Raw genomic sequence first — 22,402 nt, forward strand, 5'->3', positions numbered from 1 at the left:
TGACATTGATCTATTACTTCTTGGAAAGAGGAAAACGCAAAGACGTTTGCCAAATGTTGAAGTGATGGAGCTCAACGGAGGCGGGGTCTGAATCCTGCACTTTTTATAAAATATGCAGTCAGGACTAATGACATTTCTTCAGTGTGTCCTTTCAACAGGACGATCAAACTTGAAGGCTACAAGGGAACGATAAAACCCTCTTCACCACAGGTAGGTTATTACTTTTGGCATTCAAAAATGAATTGTGATTCGAAATGGACTAACTTTTAGCTAACAGAAAATAAGCTTTCGTTTAATGTTTGACAAAAGCTAATTTTACGTAGGCTATATACCAAAAATGCTAACAGCTAGTAACGTAATTTACTAGCAATTAAATGCATTTGTGGCGTTGCAACCATCTTGCAGCACTCTTGTGGAGAACAAACGAATTGCATCTTACATAAATGTTCTTTCTCTTTCGCACTCAACTTCTGTAGACTTCATTTGCTTTACAATAGTTTCATTTTAACGGGAAAGTCTCACAGAGAATTCACTAACTACTGTAGTAGCTACAACCCAGTGTAGTAGGCAAACGTAAGTTGCTATAAGAACGAGCTCATCCAGCCTTTGCATCCTTATATTATTCGTTTTCTGTGTGCTTGTAAATGTCCAGATGCATTCTGTACACCTGCACCATATTTTGCGTTAAATAATGTAGCTTAATCAGGATTATTAAACAGTGTTAGTCTCAACACAATAAATTTAACTTAAAACAGTTCCCAGACGTGAAGTTGTTCTCTATGCTGAAACATGAAACATACAGTTGAAAATCATTACGGAATGCCTCAGTTTTTATAACGAAGTACAGGTCTGGATTCAGATGAATGGAGGAGTCTGTGGAATGCACAGCAGCAGCACCAATAGTGTGTGCACACGTGTGTGTGTGTGTGTGTGTGTGTGTGTGTGTGTGTGTGTGTGTGTGTGTGTGTGTGTGTGTGTGTGTGTGTGTGTGTGTGTGTGTGTGTGTGTGTGTGCGTGCGTGATGTGTGTGTGTGCGTGTGCTGTGTGTGTGCGTGCGTGCGTGTGTGTGCGTGATGTGTGTGTGTGTGATGTGTGTGTGCGTGTGTGTGTGTGTGTGTGTGTGTGCTTTGTTCGGCCATACAGAATGTGGAGGCAATTTGGTCCACAGCGATAACAGGGCTTTGGCACAGACTTTAGGCAGGATGTTAGGAATACTGCCCTAGGCTTCCGGAGAGGGATCAAGTTTGGGAATTTTGTTGGCCCTTGGTGCCCAGACTTTGGGGAAATCAGAGTGAGAGGGATGGTGGGGCAGCAGGGGCATGTCAAGGATCAGGCACCAACATTTTGCTCAAAGGCATCATCTTATGATGGATGCTAAAAGAACATGGTGATATTCAAATAATGTGGTTTTGGTTGGTAAAATATTTAGTTTGCTTTTTACATTCAAGCCAGTGAAAAATCAAACCTGCCCACTAACACAAATCAAATCATATTCACCCGTTAAAGCTTAAGTGTGTCTTTTTTAATAGTAAAATAGATTCAAGATTCAAGATCTTTATTGTGATACAGTATGTACTTGGTACAGTTCAATTCTTATTTAGTTTTTCCTCAAAGATGGGGTAAATTACGATATAATAGAACAGTGTTGGGTTTAACTAGTTACTAAGTAATTAGTTACTGTAATTTAATTACTTTTCACTTGAAAAAGTAAAGTAAGGGATTATTCTTATTTTTTCTGTAATTTAATTACAGTTACTTTTGATGTAATTAAACTAAATACTTTGTGTAATATGTGTGTGCAATAGTGGAATTAACATCAAAATTCAAAGTCTAACTTTAAAATGAATGCTTTAATGTATAATTCTCACATTTGTAATACTTTGGTCAGTAAATAAGAGTACTTTATGTAGTTTAATATTATTTATTTGAATGAATTAAAAGAGCCGTTTCATGTCTATCCTTGAATCACTTAACTAATCAAGGTTGATGTAGGATATAGAAAGTAATTAGTAATAAATAACTAAATACTTTTTGGAGAGAGTAATTTGTACAGTAATCTAATTACACTATTGAATATGTAATTAGTAACTAGTAATTAATTACTTTTTCAGAGTAATTTACCTAACACTGTAATAGAATATATAAATATAAATATGCAGATTTTATTTTATTTCACATGTTAGAATCTGGATTTGGACTTTTAGCACCATTTGCATAGTAAAATACATTACAAGACACGTTCCCTAGGACAACTCATTTGATACACAGTTCAACGCTGCCAGATGTTAAACAACAGATAACTTGAAGACACGATTTCCATAGCACTGCTTTTAATTATGCAGCAATCATTTTCTTTGGATAGACTTGGAAATATTGGATCTCCAGTGTACCACTTAACCAAAAGAGGATGGATTCAAAAGATGAATTGGCACATTTTGAATTCCCGAGTCGTGAGGTCAGCGTGATAGGAAACCAAAACTTTCTTTGGGTCGGTTCATCAAATATGCTTGAAGTTTGCAGATGTCGTGTGATTAAGACACATATCCTGGATTTCGTTTTGCAGTTCCATCGCAAAACTGTTTATCATATGCTATCCAGACGTCCCGCTGTGGAAAGCTTTGGGGCGTTATCACGCTTGTGCCAAGTCAGGTCTTTTCCTTACATGGTATCTAGGCATGAGACAATCTCCTTCTCAATACATGTGGATCTGTCTCCTCCCCCAGAAGTAACCTGCATCCCTCGTATTTTCAAGTGCGATCTGTAAACTAAATATTTCTTCCTTGGAAAATATCTTACATATCTAAAAGTGGTATCATTATTGCCTTCTTGGGTTATTCAACTAAATAAAGAAATGGAATGAATAATATTGCTTAAAACCATAAAAATGCATCATGTGATCAAAATTGATGACCTGTCCTACAGCGCACTGAAATGCCAAAGCTCCTTTCATCTTTTCATAAATATGGCATGTCGAAATGATCGTTTTAAGGTCATACTGTATTTAGGAAGCATAAAAGCATTCTTATTACTCATGCAGCTTAAGGGGCTTTGCAGGAAGGCATTTAAGTAAAGTGTTTCCTCTTGCATGCTGGGATATGTTTCAGTGAGGTTTAATGATAGCCAAAAGTGTCTGAATATTTGAATGAACTGTATAGTAAAGCAATAACTCAGACTTTTGAATCCAGACGTGCATGCCTGTCCACTATCTGATGGCTGAAGTTTTCATTAAGAGGATATGAATGGGCTGTTATCAGATGTAGATGTTGGCATTGTGTAACTTGTGACAAGTTTACAAAAAAGTTTAAATGTGCCATATGTATTGATATGTAATTTCATTCCTGTTGTCAAATTATTACCTAACATTTAGGAAGATTACATTATAAAATCTAGTATCATGTTTGGTTTGAACGTGCTTAAAAGGGGACACAAATGGTTTATTGCTTCCTAAAATGTAAATCTGATTTCTATGATTACAGAATCCGTACCATATGATTTCTTTCTATTACATTATGTCTGTTTCTAGTGGGTAAGGTTGTGGCACCTGGCACAGCAAGCCAAAGATCATGAACAGATGATTTCTGTTTTGCAAGTGTCACAGGTGTAGCTACACTTAATTCAGCAGGAGATACAGAAATAGATATCATTATTTAGGGAAACCAGAGAGAGATGATAGAGACACTATGATTTGGTGTCACATGAGGTCGGTTTGTGTTTCAATCCCTCATGGGAGCATTAAATATTCTCCATTTCCTGCAGTCTTCAATGCTTACAGCTGGTGTGCAGAAATGAGACACATGACTTGTAAAAATCACACAGCATGAAATTTACTCGTCATGATTCATATAGTGGTTTGCATGGTATTCGTTGGATCTAAAGCTTTGTTCTAACATGAGTGATGTTGTTTTTTGCCTTTTAGACAGAAAAGAAGGTTTAATAGTGCCATATACAACCGCAGGAAAGATCATTCCCAAGATCATTCCAAATGTTCATTTAATCAGCATTTCTAGATGTATTGTGGCCATTCCAGTCCAGTGTCTGTTGAATCTTAACAAAATCAAACCTCAGGAGTGACAGAAAGTCATCCTACAGCAACATAAAAAATAACTTTTCCTAAATACATGTACAAATATTACTGTTGTATTGCTTAAACGTGATTATTAAGTTATCATGTTTTCATTGCAGTATTTGAGGATTTTCTGTTATTTTGACCTGTTTCTCCAAATTTCATTTTCTGCACATGAATGCAAATGAAAGCAATATGTTTATTTGAAATATGGGAGAAATATTGTTAGTAGTTCACAGAATAAAACAAAATGAAAATTTTAAAACTGATTTTAAAATGGTCTCTTAATTTTTTCCATGGCTATATATACTGTAGAGCAGTGGTTCTCAAACTTTTTCGTTGTAAGGTCCCCTTTGTGTTATGTGCATCGCTTTGCGGCCCCCCATATAAAGACGTATAATCTTAAACTTAGAATTTTAATTAAACCAAATACATTCAGTTATGCAATGCTGGAACCTCAATTCGTTTGGTTGGTGGTGTCATTTTTCTGATGTTTGATTGCATAAAATCTATGATAAATTTCTATATTTCATAAAATGCCACAAAATCTGTGGCCCCCCTGGATCCATCTTGGGGCCCCCCAGGGAGCCACGGCCCCCAGTTTGAGAACCACTGCTGTAGAGACCAGAACAGAGTGTTGCACAAATGACATATGGGCAAAATCTGAAACAATTTAGCACACTTGGGGTTTGAGTTTTTGGTCTGTGGTTAGCTCAAAATATTTTCATGTTTTATTCTATGACGCATCAGTAATACCCCACTTGTGATTTTACCAGAAGCTTTTTTGTGTATTGATAAAGGCGGTTGCTAAATGCTAACAAGTTGCTAAATGGGACTTCAGACGTTGTCAGGGACATTTAACGTCATCACAAATAAAAATCTAAAAAATAATCCAACATGGGCACAAACAAAACAGACATGGATTGAGATTCATCCAGAGGAGTTGGTTAACAGTGAATATGTTTTATTGAAGTTTGAAAGAGTTGTTGGAAGTTTGGTAGTGTTGACGTTTATGTTGTGTGATATTGATGTAGTCTGGTTATTCTGTTGCCTATAATGTTAACTTTTTATTTCTGACTGTTGTATTTAGGCTTTTAAATCAATAGAGGCTGTAAAGATTATTTTGATAGACAAAATATGTCAACCTTTTAGAAAAAATTGTAAGATCATTTAAAAACTTCTGGAAAAATCCTATTGACTTTTTGTTGAAGGAACCAGTATACTGCTAACTACAGAGTTGGCTTGCAAAAATACTTCACGTCTGCAGCAGTCTATATCATAGAGTGTTGGTGGTGGGTTTATTTAACTTAGGCCAGTAAATAACCTTGTTTTAAACAGAACAACCAATAAGAACACATTAGCAACTGCCTAGCAACACCCCGGCAACCACCAAGTGCACCCTTGACCATATATTCCTACTAAATAGTTTCATTATCTTAATGTTTTAAATTAGTTATAGAGGTAACCCTCTCAATGCATTTTATATTTAAACCATGCAAAAAATAATTTCTTGATTTGGCCTCCGGTTGAATCCTCTGATGATGCGTAATATAAATGCAGTAAAATTGTAAATGTTACGTGCTGTAAATGTTATGCTGTATTTATTTAGAGATCGCAGTGTCTGAGCTGTAAACCGAAGCCTATGTTAGTTTCACGGAACGAGCATCTTTAACCATGTTTGGTTATGCGAGGCCACACGAGCGAGCAAAACTCCCTCCTGTTACGTGTCACGGCACGAAAGCCTTTGTGTATTTAACTGGTCATATTTTTAGGACCCTAGTCATGGATTGAGCGTATCTGTGGTGGGGGATCCCCGTGATGTTTAGCACGTGGAGATCGGCGTGACTTCCCCAGAAGGAAGTTTGTGAGGAGTTGATTCACTGCCAACGTGCAGCTGCTTCCACTGCTAAAACACGTCGAGCTTAATGTGATTTAAGGGCTTTGGTGTAATTGCCAGCACTAACGCTCATTACACATTAAAAAGGTTTTAGGAAGAACATGACATTTCATTGCTTTTGTCTTTGATGGAGCTGATGGGTTAGTGTAAATACCAGAGATGAATGAAATCTTCCATCTTGTTCTCATAAATCCCAACATGAGTTGTAGAATAGAGGAAGATGTGTGTAGACTGGCTCCATATTCATGTTCTGTCCTTTCGTAATGAAGCTTTACAGCAAACTCACAAGACGGTCGTGCTAAATGGTTTAGACCTGACTGTTCATGGGTGGCTGTTACAGCCCTAGACGTTCGCACACACGCTTGAGAAGTAGCAGATTAATCTTGTTAACAGATTTGAACATCATCTGTCAGTCTTCACTGTCAAATGTGAGATTCATTCCATAGACTTTCATCTGTTTGGACTGAAATCTGGTGCATTCAAACTCAGGTATTTCTCTTAAGATTTTAGAATGAAAAATGAGAACCATTCAGAGGGCAAAATGCCCGGAACGTGAAATCAGTCACAGATGTGTAAAGCAAAATATGTTCTTTCTCTGTGTCATGTGGAAATGATTTGTGGACTTGAATATACCTTGTGGTAGGAAGGCTTACAGTGATAGGGGAATGCATAACATGCCCTTCTTTCAAGTATGAGCTAGAAGAGAGAGGAAACTTGGTTTGCTTTTGGAGGATGCTTTTGAATTCCACATCCCACTGGATTGGTTAACCTTCAGTGCACACTATTCCTAAAATTTTAAGTTTACTTCGCAAGGATGGCCACACATAAGTGAAGGCTTATGAAAATGTTTGCTCAGCGGACACCTGGCTGCTTAACACCTGTAAGCTTTTGTCCCGTTGACCTTCACTGTGAAAGCCTGACAGGCGTAATCACAAAGATGGATATTATTTCACATTCCAGGTCTTTTATCGTTCATTCTGGGGTCGGTCCAAGATCCTCCCTTTACAGTAGAAGATGACAAGATGATAGCACTATAAGGTCTAAGGATTTCTCTGAATACATCTTGTGAACAATCACAGTACATGAGAACATACAGTACATTTTTTGTGCATAGTTTTTTGAAGTTCTGATGTGTAACTTAAAATTCTTTCTCGTACCCCTCTATAATGGTCAGACTCGACCATAAATTTGCTTTTTGTAGCTATACTAGTGCCCAAAACTGTCTAACTTTACAAAATTCTTCGCCTGTTATTCAAATATTTTATTAAGCATGTATTAAAAATGTGTTGCTGTTGCTTAGTTGCGCGTGGAGTGTAAACTGAAGTTCGTCTTTGAAAAGAATTTTAAAGAGACGTGGTAAAAAATGACACACAATAAATGCACAAAACTTATAGAGTCAAGCCCCAGGAGAATAAAAAACAAGAGGATCAAATTATTAATAACTTATAAAATTGTAGTCAATGTATGCTATATTTTTTGTGAGCATTTTGTTTTCCTATGGCCTAATATAAAAAGAAACATCATGCTGTAGTTGGCTTTATTTACAACGATTTCATAAAATGAAACCTTAATCAAGTTCTCGCTCTGTACTTATTTTCATATATTGCGTTTTAAGCAAATATGGTGCAAATATGACCCCTGGATGTCGCTTTTAGCCTATACTGCATACACACTTATGTGTACATGGGCATTTGCTAAAGCCATATGAGGGAATGGGACTGAGTGTATGGCAATGTTTGTCTTTTATAGTTTTTCCAGAGCAACAGATCAATTCACTGAAATGTTGTGGCCTTGTTAAAGGATTATCCATACAGATGAATAGGAGCATTTTGAATCACACAGATCACTTTGACCATCCACTTATAATCTTTACGACTCTACTCTGTGTGTCCATCTCTTTCTGCCTGAACCCACAGAGCTTCCTGTGAACCATCATGGACGAGGACTTTGATTTCGAGCGTCGCAGAGAGTTGCGGAAACAAAAGCGTGAAGAGATACAGCGGGAGGCAGAGAAGTATGTCTCACATTCATGAAATATAGACTTAGTTTAATCTTAGATTATTGTGTAACTTTATATCTGGATATAGTACATATCCTGAGTTTCAGAAGTGATGTAATGAAATATGATTTTTGTCATCAAAATGTTGTTAAATACTGTTTTGAGTGCTGTCTGTAATGTCCTGGCCAAGTCAGAGGGGTCTGCGTCTGCATGGTCCAAACAACTGCACCTCTGTTCTCCTTTTTATTCCTTATAAAGGTTGATGTGCTAGTAAACGTCTTGCTCTGCTTACGGTGCATCGTTACAGTTGACGGGTCGGTAGAGCAAATCCAGATAATATCTGATTTTAGACAGACACAGGTGGGATATATTTTCAAGTGTGAGAAGAGAAGAGAAGATTTAACTTTTGGACAAGGAATAGTTTGTCTTGGAGTCTGATTTTAACAGGTGAATTTCATGAAACCTCAAACTGCACAAACATTGAGGCAAGATGTTTTTTTTTGTTGCATTGTCATTTTCATTTCTAAATCAAAAAGACAATAATAGGTGTGAATAGATGCAGTTATTCTGTTTATACATTTAAACCAAATTTAAGTCAGATTTGTTTTTATACTCATGTCATTATATTTTCTGTGGAAACTGGCCATTATTTCGGAAATTGCTTTAAATGGCATCCAACAGCTAACTTTATTTTTTTTGTGTGTAAGACAAAAATAAATTTAAAAAGGTTATTTGTGCCCCAAGGAATTTTATTAACATCTCATCTTGATATTCATAAAAACGCATGTATTAGGGTGAGTCACGTGCACTGTGATTTTGGCAGGCCAGGTTTGTTCATATTGTTTATAGTTCAGGATGACTTGGACTCACTCATAGACTGAGAACTGCACTTTCTCCAAGCTTCTATAACATCATCCAGCAATCCATATAAGGACAGTTCAGTAGATGTGAACGATTGAAGATGATGGATCCTTTACAACTATACTCAAATGGAATATACAATGTATGAAAGCATATGAGATTACTAGTATAAAGTGTATTGAGGGTTACAAAACTTTCAAGGCTTTAATAAAAATCTCTTTCAAATTTACTTTGACAACAGTTTTTCATCAGTTAAAAAGAATACGTTTTTATCCCCTCCTCTTTGTGTGCATGTTAAAGGATGCATTTCTCTTCTGCTGCACAGTGCCATATTTCAGGAATTGTTTGGTGCATATGTGTTGGAATAACCAAGAGGGAAACTTTATTGAGATGGATGAGTCTCAGGAAAGGCATTTCAACCACATTCATGGCTTTGTAGTGAAAACAAACTTTATTGGAATCATATCTGGAAAATAAATATTCTTTATGAAAATTATTGATGAAAAAGAAATCCCTTGCAGTCGGACATGGTTTCCAGTTCAGAAAGCAATTGAGAGAAGCCAAATATTTATGACCAAGGAAGTGGCCGTGTTGTCGCTCATGAATCACATGATTAAACAGCTCACCCGATGCGTCAACATTTTTACTAAACGCATACGCTCATTCAGTAGTTTCGGCGCATTTCTGAACTCGTAACGTTATGATTCTGTCCAGGGTTCATATACAACTATGTGGCAAAACCAGTTGCCTGGTTTAATTGTACTATTTTGAAACATTTGATAGCACAGAATGCAGCAGTTAACCAATCTAAATCAATTATTCTAAACAGTTTTGTAACAAGCAAGAGATGTACCGATATACATAATTTTTCACGCTATCGGACGACAGTTTATAAACAGCCGATAATCAGGGCCTATATATTCTGTCAATCAAAAGAGGACAGGAAAATGCAATGAATTTGTGCTCTGTATATAGAAAATGTTAAGAAGCATCACCAGTTTGATGTATAATAGTCATTATATGAATTAATAACATTCAGAAAGTTAAGAAATATGAATTAAATCTGAAGAATCGGTATCGGCAGATATCACTCTGAATAATCGGATGTTGGTATCGGTGGAGAAATTTAGTATTGTGCATCTCTAATAAATATAGATAAGCATCATACTGTGTTTGTACTGCCACCCAAACCACACACCATAGTTATTAGTTTGCTAAAACTAAAATATTATTTGAAAAACGTAAAGTAAAATGAAAAAATTTGTAATGTTGCCTTAGCAATGAACTGAAAAAGTTTAGGTTGAGTCAAAATAATATTAACTGAAGATTCATAAAAACTAAACTAAAACTCAAATAAAAATAAATTTAGGTTTATATGCTTTAAACCTTTATAGCATATACATTCAAAATAAAGAATAAAATGACAAAAGTAAAATTGCTCGAAATTTAAACATGAAAAGTATAGTAAAGTAAAACTAATTCAAAGGTTTAAAGACCTCATGAAATCTTCCATGCAAGTCAATCCACAAAATCTTTATTTCAAACGCTTAGTGGGGAAAAAACGTATTTTCTCACCTATATCTTATTAAAGCGATCGCAACTTTCGGTTACACAAACTATAAAACGGGAAACTGCACGCACTATAAATTCTTGGTCAATGTTTTATCATTCATCATCTAGAAAAAAAACGTTTCTTAAGTGATCCAAACAATATAGCTCTTCTGATTTATGATTTTTAAAATTTCATCTTTTAAGTTACAATTACCATCCTTGGTGTAAACGGGCCATTACACTGGTCAACTTCATGTGAATAGGGGGTATTGACAGATATCGTAGCTCTGGCCAGCCCTTACCTCATCTGGCTTGTCTTGCTCCGTCTCTCTGCAGCAGGTTGAGGAAACCTCACAGACTTCGGAATGTTTTGACTGCTGTTTTTATTCCAAAGCTAAATATTCAGCCATAATGTTTCAGTTTCTGTCAAGAGTCTCAGCTTTCTCCCTCATTTCTCAATCCTACCACACGAGTTCAGAAAGCTATTGTATTCATTCAGCAATACTTCTTACAAAAGACGCTTTCTTCCAAGAAAATCACAGACACTCCATCTGACTGTCGTTTTGGATGACCTTTTTCATTTCGGAACTCCCAAAGTGAACCGGATTGTTTCTCATTTCCGCCGTCGTCCTGGGAAGGAGAAACAGAATTGTGGTGCCTGTTATGAGTGTTTTTCTACCATCTCCAACATCTGTGAATCATTGAAAGGGAAGTGAAGAAGAAAGGGGAAAAAAATGAAACCCATCCTTCATCAATCGGCCAAGTGCTCTCATTGCCTTATAAACACCAACACGCCATGGCAAACTAAAGCCAGACCAGACTCAATCAACTTCAGTTGAAAGAGAGAGAACATGAGTCCAACATCACTATGCAACATCCAAGACAAGAAAGCAGTTGTGGGGAAAACACTGGATTTGGCATCTGTTTGAGTTTACAGTCTTGTTAATTTACCATGACGCAAAGATGCTAACAAAACCTTCTCTTCAGTCTTGTTGTCTCCTCAGTCTCTCTCTTTCTCCTCACATGTGTCTATGATTTCTTTGAGGGTTTTGGACCCTCTGTCTGGAATTCTCCTCTGTATATTGAAACAAATAACTGAGTAATCAATATTAAATAAATACATGATTAAACTAATAAATATATAAATAAACTACATGGGTATATTGTCTAAGTGGTGCAACATTTTCCTTTATATTATTCCAAAGAGTCCACCGCATGTCATTCTGCTGCTACTGTATGGTATGGCAATGGCCCCTAGGGACCGTGTCAAAAGAGCCAACCCCATTCATCCACGTCTACGATTATATTTAGGTCCCCAGATGTAAAACCACAGTAATTGCACACATCTCCTAAACAAGCAACAAAAATGCATGTATTGGTAAGAATTGTTTGGTAATACAGTGATAATGAAGCAAACCAGAGCTTGAAAAGATTTTGTAATGTTTATAACCATGTTTTTTGACATAATACTCATTTTCCAGCCCATATTTGACTCCTCAAGTTCATGAAGTTTATTTCCCACACTGCATTGAGCCAAGAGTCATTCATATAACTGACAGTATGTCTCCACACTGAAGAATGAGATTCTTTACTCAAGGGTCCGTATATCACTGTCTGTACAGAATGAACGCTCAAGATGATGATGAGGAGGTGTCCCGCGAGCGCCGCAGACAAGCCCGTCAGGAACGCCTGCGCAACAAAGAAAATGAAGAATCGAATAGCACAACAGCAGAAACCAACAGGTACTGTAGATTCAACATGAGCAAAATCATCTAATGTAAAATAAGCTATAAATCTGCTTTACTTAAATGCAAAAAACTTTTTTTGCATTTAAGTAAATTTGTTTATAAGATTTTTTTGTATGTAAAAAGTCATATGTATAAATAATTGAAATTAATAGGCAAATATAAAATATTTTTACATAATTTTATTACAAACATGGATAATTTTTTTTATATACAGTATTGAATTTGGTTCTTTTAATCTAAAAATGTTTTCGTCATTACATATTGTAATACTTATCCTTCAGTTTATATTGTTTGTTATTGATCATTTTTCTATTATTTCTTCATCATTACTACTAATAAAAAATGAGTAGTTGTGTCCAAACTTTTCCCCGGTAGAGAAAATCTAAACATGTCCTAATCCAAAAAAATCTAAAATTCAAAACTTTTAGAAAAAGTTTAATTAACACCAGATGATTTTGTGTTCAGTATGGAGACGTCAACATTGATTACTGGTTCTGCACTGTCTGAGGATGATGAGCAGGCTCTTCTGGAGAGGATTGCCAGGAGAGAGGAACGGAGGCAGAAAAGGATGAAGGAAGCTTTGGAGAGACAAAAGGAGTTTGATCCCACCATCACGGATGAAAATGCCACCACCACAGAAGAAAAACCAAGAAGAAAAGAAAATGCTGAAGAAGTGTCCCATAATGAGGTCCCTTCAACAGAAACCAACTCCTGGAAAGAAAGCAAGGAGAAGGAAAATGTAGAAGAAACCAAAGTAGAGGTTGGGGAGACGGCAAAGGCGACTGAAGAGCCCAAAGAAACTCCTGAGAAGATAGATAAACCAGAGGAGGAAAGACCAAATACATCTAATCAAGAAGAACAGGTATTTTCCCCAAACTCAATGCGTTAAAATGTCTTGCTGTTATTACATTTTATGATAAAGGTTCATAAGATTTGTACTTGGTAGTTTCTGTAATATTGCTTATAGACTTGTTTTCCCTCATTTTTTTAGGAATCCACAGAGAAAAAATCCAAAGAACAAGCTGTACCAAATGAGGTATGAAGTTATAACAAAACTGTCTGGGTTTTAACCAAAACATTGGTTGCCAGCGAATGCTTTTGAATTGATTCATTTGTTTCAAATGACTTGAAATTATTTCTTATTACTTTGTAGGAAGAATCTGTCAGTGTAAGTAGAGAGACTAAAGAAAACACAGAAAATACAGAATTAGGAAGTGCAGATTTAGAGACGAAAGGTTCAGTTTTAAGGAAAGACTGGCAAGATCTTTCAAAAGAAGACAAAAATGTAGACAAAAGGGTAGAAGTGGTAGTCAAAGTGGAGGCAGCTACACCACAGATGGAAGAACAGAAACTTGTGGAGAAAGAGGAACCTGCACAGAAACCCGAAGAAAAAATTGTGGAAGTAATGGTTAAAATTCAGGACGAACCTCCGGTGAAGAAGGAGGCTGAGGAACCTGCAAAAGAGCTTGAAAAAACCCATGTACCTGTTGTGGAAACACCCAAAAAATCAACGAGAGACATTGAGGTGAAAGTCCAAATTCCAAATAAAGAAGAAGAGCAACCACAAGTGAAGAGGGAGGTTGAGGTGAAAGTTCAAATCCCAAATAAAGAAGAAAAGAAACCACAAATGCAGAGAGAGGTAGAGGTGAAGGTCCATATCCCAAAGAAAGAAGAGGAGAAACCACAATTGAAGAAAGAGATTGAGGTAAAAGTCCAAATCCCAAAGAAAGAAGAGGAGAAACCACAAGTTAAGAGGGAGGTTGAGGAGAAACCATCAACCATGAAGAAGAAAGTTGAGGAGAAACCTGTAACACAAAAGAAGGAGGTTGAAGACAAGCCAAGATGGAAGAAAGAAGCTGAAGAAGCAAAGTCCAAACCTGAAGAAAAAGCCAAGCCAAAGAAGCCAGAGGTATTCACCTCTCAACCTGAGCTCATGTGTGGAAAGCACAAATGTTTGCACGGTCCACACTTTTCATTTTTCGTCCAGCCAGCATCTTGGATACAGACACATCACATATTCAAGCATCTTTGTTTTATGTGTGCGGTTTTGCATGTGGTGTGGTTTATTCTTCACAGGTGTTTGTCACTTTGATTGAAAAACATGTTAGCTAGTGCTCACCACATTGTCACCACTGTATATGTTAAAAAGCCCTTATGCAACAAAAGTTAAGGTGACCCGTTTTGTTATCTTTTAGGTTGTGGAGGAAAAGCCGAAACCTTCATTCTTACGTGACAAAGTAAGTTAACGGTCTGGTTTGAATCTCGACTTGAAATGTTTGTGATAAAATAACAACACAACCTGAGAATATAAAAATGAGATAAATCAAAATAGTTTGATATTCTTTGTCCATTCTAACAGAAAGTGTCCACAAAACCACCGGATGCAGACGAAAATGCTTCAAAAGCCAAGAAACCCCAAAAGATCCTGAGGTGCAGTGAGATTCATTACATTTGCGAAGTTACATTAGCGAATAGGAGAGTCATAATTAATAGAAGATGATTTGTTTTTCATCTTTTAGCCCGAGCGGTTTGCGCTCTCCTGACTCAGAGAAGCAAGATCCCATCGCCAAGCTTGAGGCGGAACGTAAGCTGCAGGAGCTGAAGCGCAGGAGGAATGAGACGGACAGCGAGACGCTGGAGAAGATGAAGCAGAAGCAGCAAACTGCTGAAGCAGAACTAGAGGAGCTGAAGAAGAAGAGGGAAGAGAGGAAGAAGATCCTGGAGGAGGAAGAAAAGCAAAAGAAACAACAGCTGGCGGAAAAGAAAGTCAAGGAAGAGGTAGAGAGTTCACATACTTGCATACTTGTTTACAAAAAGTATGTGGTTTACTACTGTAAGTATTGTGATGCTGAAGTGCCTAAGGATGTGGGGTAATAATAATAATTGTTTGTGTTGTGATAACATTTATTTAGACTAATATAAATGCACACTATACTATAGTACTGTTGTCACCTACAAAAATGTGAACAGTGTGTTTTTTGTAGTCAGTTTACTGTATAGTCAGTTCATTGATTCCACCATGACTTTGGCGTCAATAGCGCAACACTCTACTGTCTGAGCTACAGGAACGTACATCACCTTATTATGTCCTTATTGCCATTACAATGATCAGGAAGAAAGAAGGAAGATGAAAGAAGAGATAGAGCGGAGACGAGCGGAAGCGGCAGAGAAGAAAAAGCAAAAGGAGGAGTCGAAAGAAGTGAGCAAAGCCCCGTTCATCGCTCCTAAAGGAGCATCCGCTAAGGTGAGTGGATCTCTGACTTATTAACTGAACTGTTAATATTATACGCTGTAAAAACCTTTACAGAATCTTCACATACTTTTAAAATGTTTTTTACAGAATAAACTGCAAATGTACAAGTTGGATGTTAATTAACATGAAAAGTGTCATTTTACTTTACAAAAATGTGAACGGTGTGTTTTTTACAGGAATTTTCACAGTGTATGTTTTCATGATGTACGTGTAACTATTACAAAAAACTTCCGTATTGAAAAAAAATCAATATTTTCGTCTTGTTTTCCAGTATAAATATCAAACCGTTCTTAAATAAAGCGAAGACTATTTGATAAGTGAACATGACATCAGTTATTAGATCAAATGAAGATATTAAATCTTGTTTTTTGAAAAAATATCAAAATTAAGTTAGGGTAGAAAAAATATCTGGCAATGGGGTAAAACAATTTGAAGCGCAAACAAGATTTTTATTCTTACACTTACTTAATTTTGATATTTTTTTCAGAAAAGCAAATGTATCTTAAGTTCAGAATGTTTAGATTTTTTGCAGTGTGATGTTAGCCTATAGTTTTTGCACACCACATACTTTAACTGTGACGTTGACATCAAGGTTTATGAATATAATATTTATAAATCATCACGATATATGTCCATGTATTGCCATCCAATACCAGAATGGTACTGTATAGATTTTCATTGTTTTTAGTAGGCTATTATTGTGTTGTTCTGCACAGTTTTGCTATACCAGTGCTATACTTAGACATCTAATGTATATCCAAGTATTATGTGATAAATGTCATACTATATTTGTTTTATTTGCATTATTGTTTTAATTGCATTATTTCTTTGGAACAGATTGGAGAGAAAGCCGAATTTCTGAACAAATCTGCTCTAAAAAGGTAAGCCGCCATTAAAAAAATATGTTCACTCAGTTGATGACAGTATGACTGTATCTGACATGCTGCTTTTTTATATCCACACTAGTCCAGTAAAGATCTCACACACTCCATTAGTTTGCAAGATTGGGAACAGGTTTGAACAGTACAATTCTGCTCTTCAGGTGAGAAATACTGACCACTGAATCTGTTAAAACTCCTTCAACATGTGACTCATGATCTATTCCTTACTAGACCAAAGATGTGCCCAAGTCACCTAAATCTCCCGTGGACGTGCCTGTGGCTGAAGGGGTGCGTAACATCAAGAGTATGTGGGAGAAGGGGAATGTTGTTAGTCCCTCCGCCGGTCCCACAAGCCCCCCGCCGGTCACCAAGGTTCAGATTCCTTGTGCAATTTACTGAAAGGTTTTATATGAATATTAAGAACAAAAGTATGAAGTCTTACTATTCAATCAGGAAACAGCAGGTGTGAACGCAGGTGTGTCCAGTCGCTTTAACAGCTGGAAGACGAGAACACCTGAGGAGAAACCTGCAGAACCGATGCCAACACCGGAACCTGAAAAAACAAAAAAACCTGAACCAGTCAAAACGGTGAGTTTTGGTTTGGTTATCGATGTTTGTGTTTAAAAATGTGTATGTTGAATATCTGTCTGTCTGTCTAACACTATAAATCTATAAATCAAGGCTTCCTTTCCTTTGCATTTTTGTAACAGGGTCCGCTCTTAAAAGTTTAGTATACTGCCACCGGTTGGACACAAAGGAAAATTTGACGATGCAAAACTATATGAAAACCATACAGAGCAGATTAAAAATGGCCTAATATATGTACCTACTATATATTAAGATTTCAACTGTAACATAAAAACAACTTGAAATGTAGCTTGCTCTGTCCCTCCCTCTCACTCCTGGGCTATATTTTCCTCATGGCTCTGTGTTTATTTTAAGCTTCTCTTTCCAGCCTTTAAGATCATAGCCACTCTTACTGTAACACACATACACACACACAGATATAAATGATAGACATACAGAGCTCATTAACTGTATATGAAGCAGACATATACTCCAACAGTGGAGAGTTCACCTACATTGATAGAAGTGGTTGAAATCTACATTGTTAAACACATACTAATATACAAATCTGTCTAAGAGGAGATTTGTCTTAAAGGTTGTATATCATCGCTGTCCTTCCGAAACCTCGGACATCCAAATTTGCTGTTTTTCAGGAAATGGAAAAACAACACTGTAGTTGTCAAAGTTGACAAGCACCTTTTATTATTTTTTCTTGGTTGGATATTTGCAAAACCCAGTGACAAACGTTAAGGGTGACTAATAGTAATGATTTATGGCAAAAAATATCTTGAAATATTGAGATACAAAGTTTCAGAAGGACATGAGATCAGAGAAGGTGAATATTTTTTTTTATGATAACTTGAATCAGTTTAAATGTCTTTGTAGGCTCTGGTAACTTTTAAAAAGGTAACTTTTAATTGATCTATATTTTCTGTGAAACTTGACAATGCAGATTGCTCTAAGGGGCAGTTAAGAGTGGTTTCACACAGGTTGTTGCTCTTATATTGTGTGTGGTACAGGGAGCCCTCCAGTGAGTCTGTAGTGAACTGCATTAGGCCATCTGAGATAGAGTATGCGAGATCATTATTCATAACATTACTTCTGACTGGTAATGTACAAAAAAAACTACCATGGATTTTTAGTCAGGTACCATTCCCTGCAAAAACCATGGTTTTACCACATGACTATAGTTTACCTGTAGTATTTTTACTGTAGTAAACCATAGTAACCAAAATTGTCCCACTATAGTAATATAATGTAATTGTGCTATTTTTTGTTCAAATTCCCTTAATTGACTTTAAACACTGTTTTTTTGTCATAAAACGCTGATTTCTTTAGTTACTTTAGAGTACCATGTTATAGCATGTAAATGAATACACTTATAATTCAGTACCATTGTATTACCATAGAACTTTCTTTAAGGATCCTTTCATCTCTTTTTTATAATTTAATCTGTTTCCATCTCACTGCTCCAAGCTGTGGCTTTTCCCTCTTAATCTTTTCCTGTCGCTCTGCTGTCCATTATCTGTCCACCGTCTCTCTACAATAAAGGTACATATTTAAATACAAAAAAAACCCAACCATCGCCAATTATATGCCATTCTAATTACGGATGCTTCCGATATATTTGTCTTTGGCAGGACCAGAAGCCAGCTGAAGTCACCAAAACACGTGGCCTGTGGGAACCAAAGGGTTCCACTCCTGTCAAGGTAAGCCTATCTGAAACTTTATACATTGTACAGAATAACAGAGTTGTTTTTATGTACTTAATGTTTTCTTTGACTGACCCAGAAAAAACATTGACATAATCTCCTGTATCTTGGTATCACAGTGAGTAAGCGGTGCCTGATATTTGTTTGTGTCACCGTGTTTGTGTTTTATGGATTGTTTATCACTTTTATTTGCTTTATAGTGAGAAACTGCTTAGTTTGCTTTCAGGCGTGGAAGGACTTTTATTTTGAAGGTTCCGTACTTGCTCATTGGATGGTTGAAAGTGATGTTGGTGATTTGTTGTGGCACTTGATCCATCAGCATAAATTAAAATAGCAAAATCAGTTGTGTTATTGTACTGTATTCTCTGTAGTATTAATGACTGTGCTGTAAGTAAATGAAAATTAGTTTTGCACCATTTTTGTTGCAGGTGTTCGCAGCCAAGAGTAAATTTGTCACTAATGGTGAGTAACATATGTGGATTTTGTCTTTTAAAACGAAAAATAGTCTGCCAATGCGGTGAGAAAAATAAACTTAAATCTAAAGTGAAATAAATACAAAAAAACATCTTACCCCAGTGGCAGATGTTTTTTTTCTTTTAAGACGATTTATTTTATATTAATCAAAAATGTTTAAAATAAAATAATTTTAACTAAAAAATAATTTAGAAATTACAAAAAGATATATAAAATATTTTTTGCTGTGCAATTTTTTGCTTAAATTAAAAATATCGGCTAAAAACCAAAAAACATCTGCCAATGTGGTAAGATGTTTTTTAGTATTTTTTAACACATCAGATTTAAAGGGATACTTCACCCAAAAATGAAAATTCTGTCATCATTTACTCACCTTCGAGTTGTTCCAAATCTGTAAAAATTTCTTTGTTATGATGAACACAGAGAAAGATATTTGGAAGAATGCTCATAACCGGACAGATTTAGCCCCCCATTGACTACCATAGTAGGAAAAAATACAATGGTAGTCAAAAGGGCTGCTGTTTGCTGTCCTACATTCTTCAAAATGTCTTCTTTTGTGTTCCAACAGAACAAAAAAATTGATAAAGTAATTTTTCCTACTATGGGACTGAACACAAAGAAAGATATTTTGAAGAATGTCAGTAACCAAACAGATCTCATCCCCCATTGACTCCCATGGGGGATGAGATCTGTTTGGTTACTGACATTCTTCGAAATATCGTTCTTTGTGTTCAGCAAAACAAAGAAATGTATACAGGTTTAAAACAAATTGAGGGTACGTAAATGGTGCCAGAATTTTCATTTTTGGGTGAACTGTCTCTTTAAGTTTATTTTTCTTACCGCGTTTGCAGTATTTCAAAAAAGTTCCACAAGCATTTATCAAAAGTTTCCAACACATTATTTCCATTTTCTATATAACGGCAATACATTTCCTTCATAGTTCTTTTTTTTAACTCACACACAATAAAATCTTCAGCTTCTTGCTTCCTAAACAAGGTGCGGAAGTGGGAAGTGTTTTGACTTGCGGCGTGGTGACAGCAAACTCTTTTCGTCTTTGAACGCATAACCCTAACTGGCTAACGCTGTCCTAAATCTTGTTGAAATATCACGTTACTGTATATTTAAAGACATGACCTTGTTCTCCTGCATCGGTGCTCTGCTGGCCGTCAGCGTGTCGGACATAATTTCGACGTGTTCGTTTCACCCTTCACCAACTGCGTGGCATTGTGCACCAGGGGCCCGTGCCACATCGCATTCCCTGCCGCAGCTGTTCCTTCACGCATGTTACTGGCTTAGCAGGATATCACACAGTAAAGCGGTTTAATATTCAGAGTTAGAAATCATTATGGGATTGATGATTTCACATTAACTGCCTTAACACCTGCGTGTGGCACATACCTGGAATCTAATATAGATGGTTTGTTACTATTTAGCAAGACGCAGCTATAGAATAGGGTACAGCCTGCGTCTGTCACCAGTTAAACTTGTCCTTGTCAGTTACATAGATGACAATGGACCAGGTATTTCTCACACTTGCGACACAGCTTGAGACCTCCGACCATGTGAGTTTATCTGGGTCACGGCACTGCTATACACTAACTGCGAGCAGGTGGAACATGCTGAACAATTTGCTTTTGTGTATTTGAGGGAGTGTTGAAAAAGCACACCGAGTTATACGCACGATGTACCTCATACACAGCATGTAGAACAAGTGTGACTAGTGCTTTCTCTTTAAATTATTAACATCAGTTTCTCCTTTGCATTATTTCTGTAGGAACAAGAAAATAACGACACCTTAGAGACTCTGAAGACACATCTATAAAATGCACATGATTCTCAACTGGTTTTGCTTCCTGATCTTACATTGGACATCAAGTGGTGACCAAAATTGCTAAATCTGACATTGACGTGTAATAATTATGAATTAGCTCAACATTTTAATGCATAATTATTAAAAGACGTTGAAATTTTGTGAATGCATGAACAAACGCAGAAGTGTGATTTACCAGCCAAACACATAGAACAAACATTGATGGACCTAACTATGTTAATATTCTTACTATGCATGATTATTTGTTTGGTTGCTTGTTATTGTTTGCATTTAGCGTTGTGACCATATCGAAACAGACCTGTGACCTATACCCGCTGAGAACCACTGAGTTCTGCTTTATAAATGTAGTATTTAATAAGTAGGGAAGAATAATCTCACCTGAAATAAATGACTGAAATAGGATTAGAAGAATCTTCATATAGTTCTGTACTTGATTCAATCTTTTTACTTTTTTATGACATTGTCATTTGGACATTTGAATCATGTAAAACGTTTCATTTATTGCATCTATGTGCAAAAGCTTTGGTGTCTTTAAGGCAGCCTTACAATACAACTATAGCTACCAGTAACTTTAGGCTTTATCTAAATCTTGAATTGAAAAATGTTATAAAGGCGATAATATTGCCATCATAACGTGCCTTTATATCTACATTACCTTTCATTGATGTGCATTAAAAATCTATATTAATTCTGTTAAAGGGACAGTTCACCCCAAAATGAATATTCTGTCATCATTTACTCACCCTCTTGGCATTTCAAACATATATGGATTTCTTTCTTTTGTGGAACAAAAGAGAAAATATTTTGAAAAGAAAACCGTTGGTCCCTATTGACTGGCATTGGTTTTGTGTCCATACAATAGAAGTCAACGGTTTTCTTTTACCATCTTATGTTTAGCAGAATAAAGAAAGTCATACAGGTTCAAAATGACAAGAGTGAGTAAATGATGACAGAATTTCAATTTTTGGGTGAACTATCCCTTTAATTATATACATTGTAATATCTTTTGGTTAAGATGTTTGATCTTGTCGCTTTGTGCTTGACCAGATTACTGTAATATGTTTTGCATTTAGTAACAAGTCGTGCTATAAACACAACACATTTGCTTAGACAAAAATAGAGGTACTTTAAGTGTTACCGAATTTTCAATAAAGTGCATCAATATTCTCTTTCTGTATCTGTTTCTTACAGTTTAAACAGTCAATGTCAAGCCCAACATCTGTATAATTACTGTATCATCATACAAGCTTTCACAGTAAAGAAAATTTACATCCATACAATTTCTCTGTGTTTTTTATATGGCACAGTGAATGTATTGAGTTTCGTGGGGTGACAAAACAAGGCCAGCTATGAGCGGATTGAACGTTAGAATTTCACTGAAATGCATTTGAAGGTCTAACAATAGACGAAGCCTGTCGGCACACCAATGGAAAGGCATTGTGGTCACGTGGTCTGCTAGTATGTTAGACTGAGCCCACCTGTCCCAACAATGAACTCTAAGAGAGAACGGCTCCAGAGAATGTGGGTAACATATGAATGAATTCATTACAATATTTTAACTTGAT

General features: G+C 36.3%; 1 protein-coding gene across 3 annotated transcripts; it reads left to right on the forward strand.

The window, feature by feature from the left end:
* cald1b (caldesmon 1b) lies at positions 1–22,128 on the forward strand. 3 transcript variants are annotated; one of them, XM_057329496.1, is made up of 18 exons: positions 1–210; positions 7,877–7,974; positions 11,994–12,113; positions 12,585–12,981; positions 13,111–13,155; positions 13,273–13,704; positions 13,795–14,028; positions 14,315–14,356; positions 14,479–14,549; positions 14,639–14,897; positions 15,232–15,363; positions 16,210–16,253; positions 16,339–16,414; positions 16,485–16,625; positions 16,707–16,841; positions 18,461–18,529; positions 18,961–18,994; positions 20,781–22,128. In XM_057329496.1, exons 2-18 carry the CDS (start codon positions 7,895–7,897, stop codon positions 20,792–20,794), a joined length of 2,325 nt encoding a protein of 774 aa, XP_057185479.1. In that variant the 5' UTR covers positions 1–210; positions 7,877–7,894; the 3' UTR covers positions 20,795–22,128. The 3 variants fall into 3 exon arrangements, with proteins under 3 accessions (XP_057185479.1, XP_057185477.1, XP_057185478.1); XM_057329494.1 differs by lacking the exon at positions 13,795–14,028 and having other exon boundaries at positions 22–210; positions 13,273–13,287; positions 20,781–22,126; XM_057329495.1 differs by lacking the exons at positions 13,273–13,704; positions 13,795–14,028 and having other exon boundaries at positions 23–210; positions 20,781–22,126.
* The last annotated feature ends 274 nt before the right edge of the window (positions 22,129–22,402 follow it).

This window comes from Triplophysa rosa, linkage group LG3 (genome assembly GCF_024868665.1).
Source record: "Triplophysa rosa linkage group LG3, Trosa_1v2, whole genome shotgun sequence".
Taxonomy (NCBI): domain Eukaryota; kingdom Metazoa; phylum Chordata; class Actinopteri; order Cypriniformes; family Nemacheilidae; genus Triplophysa; species Triplophysa rosa.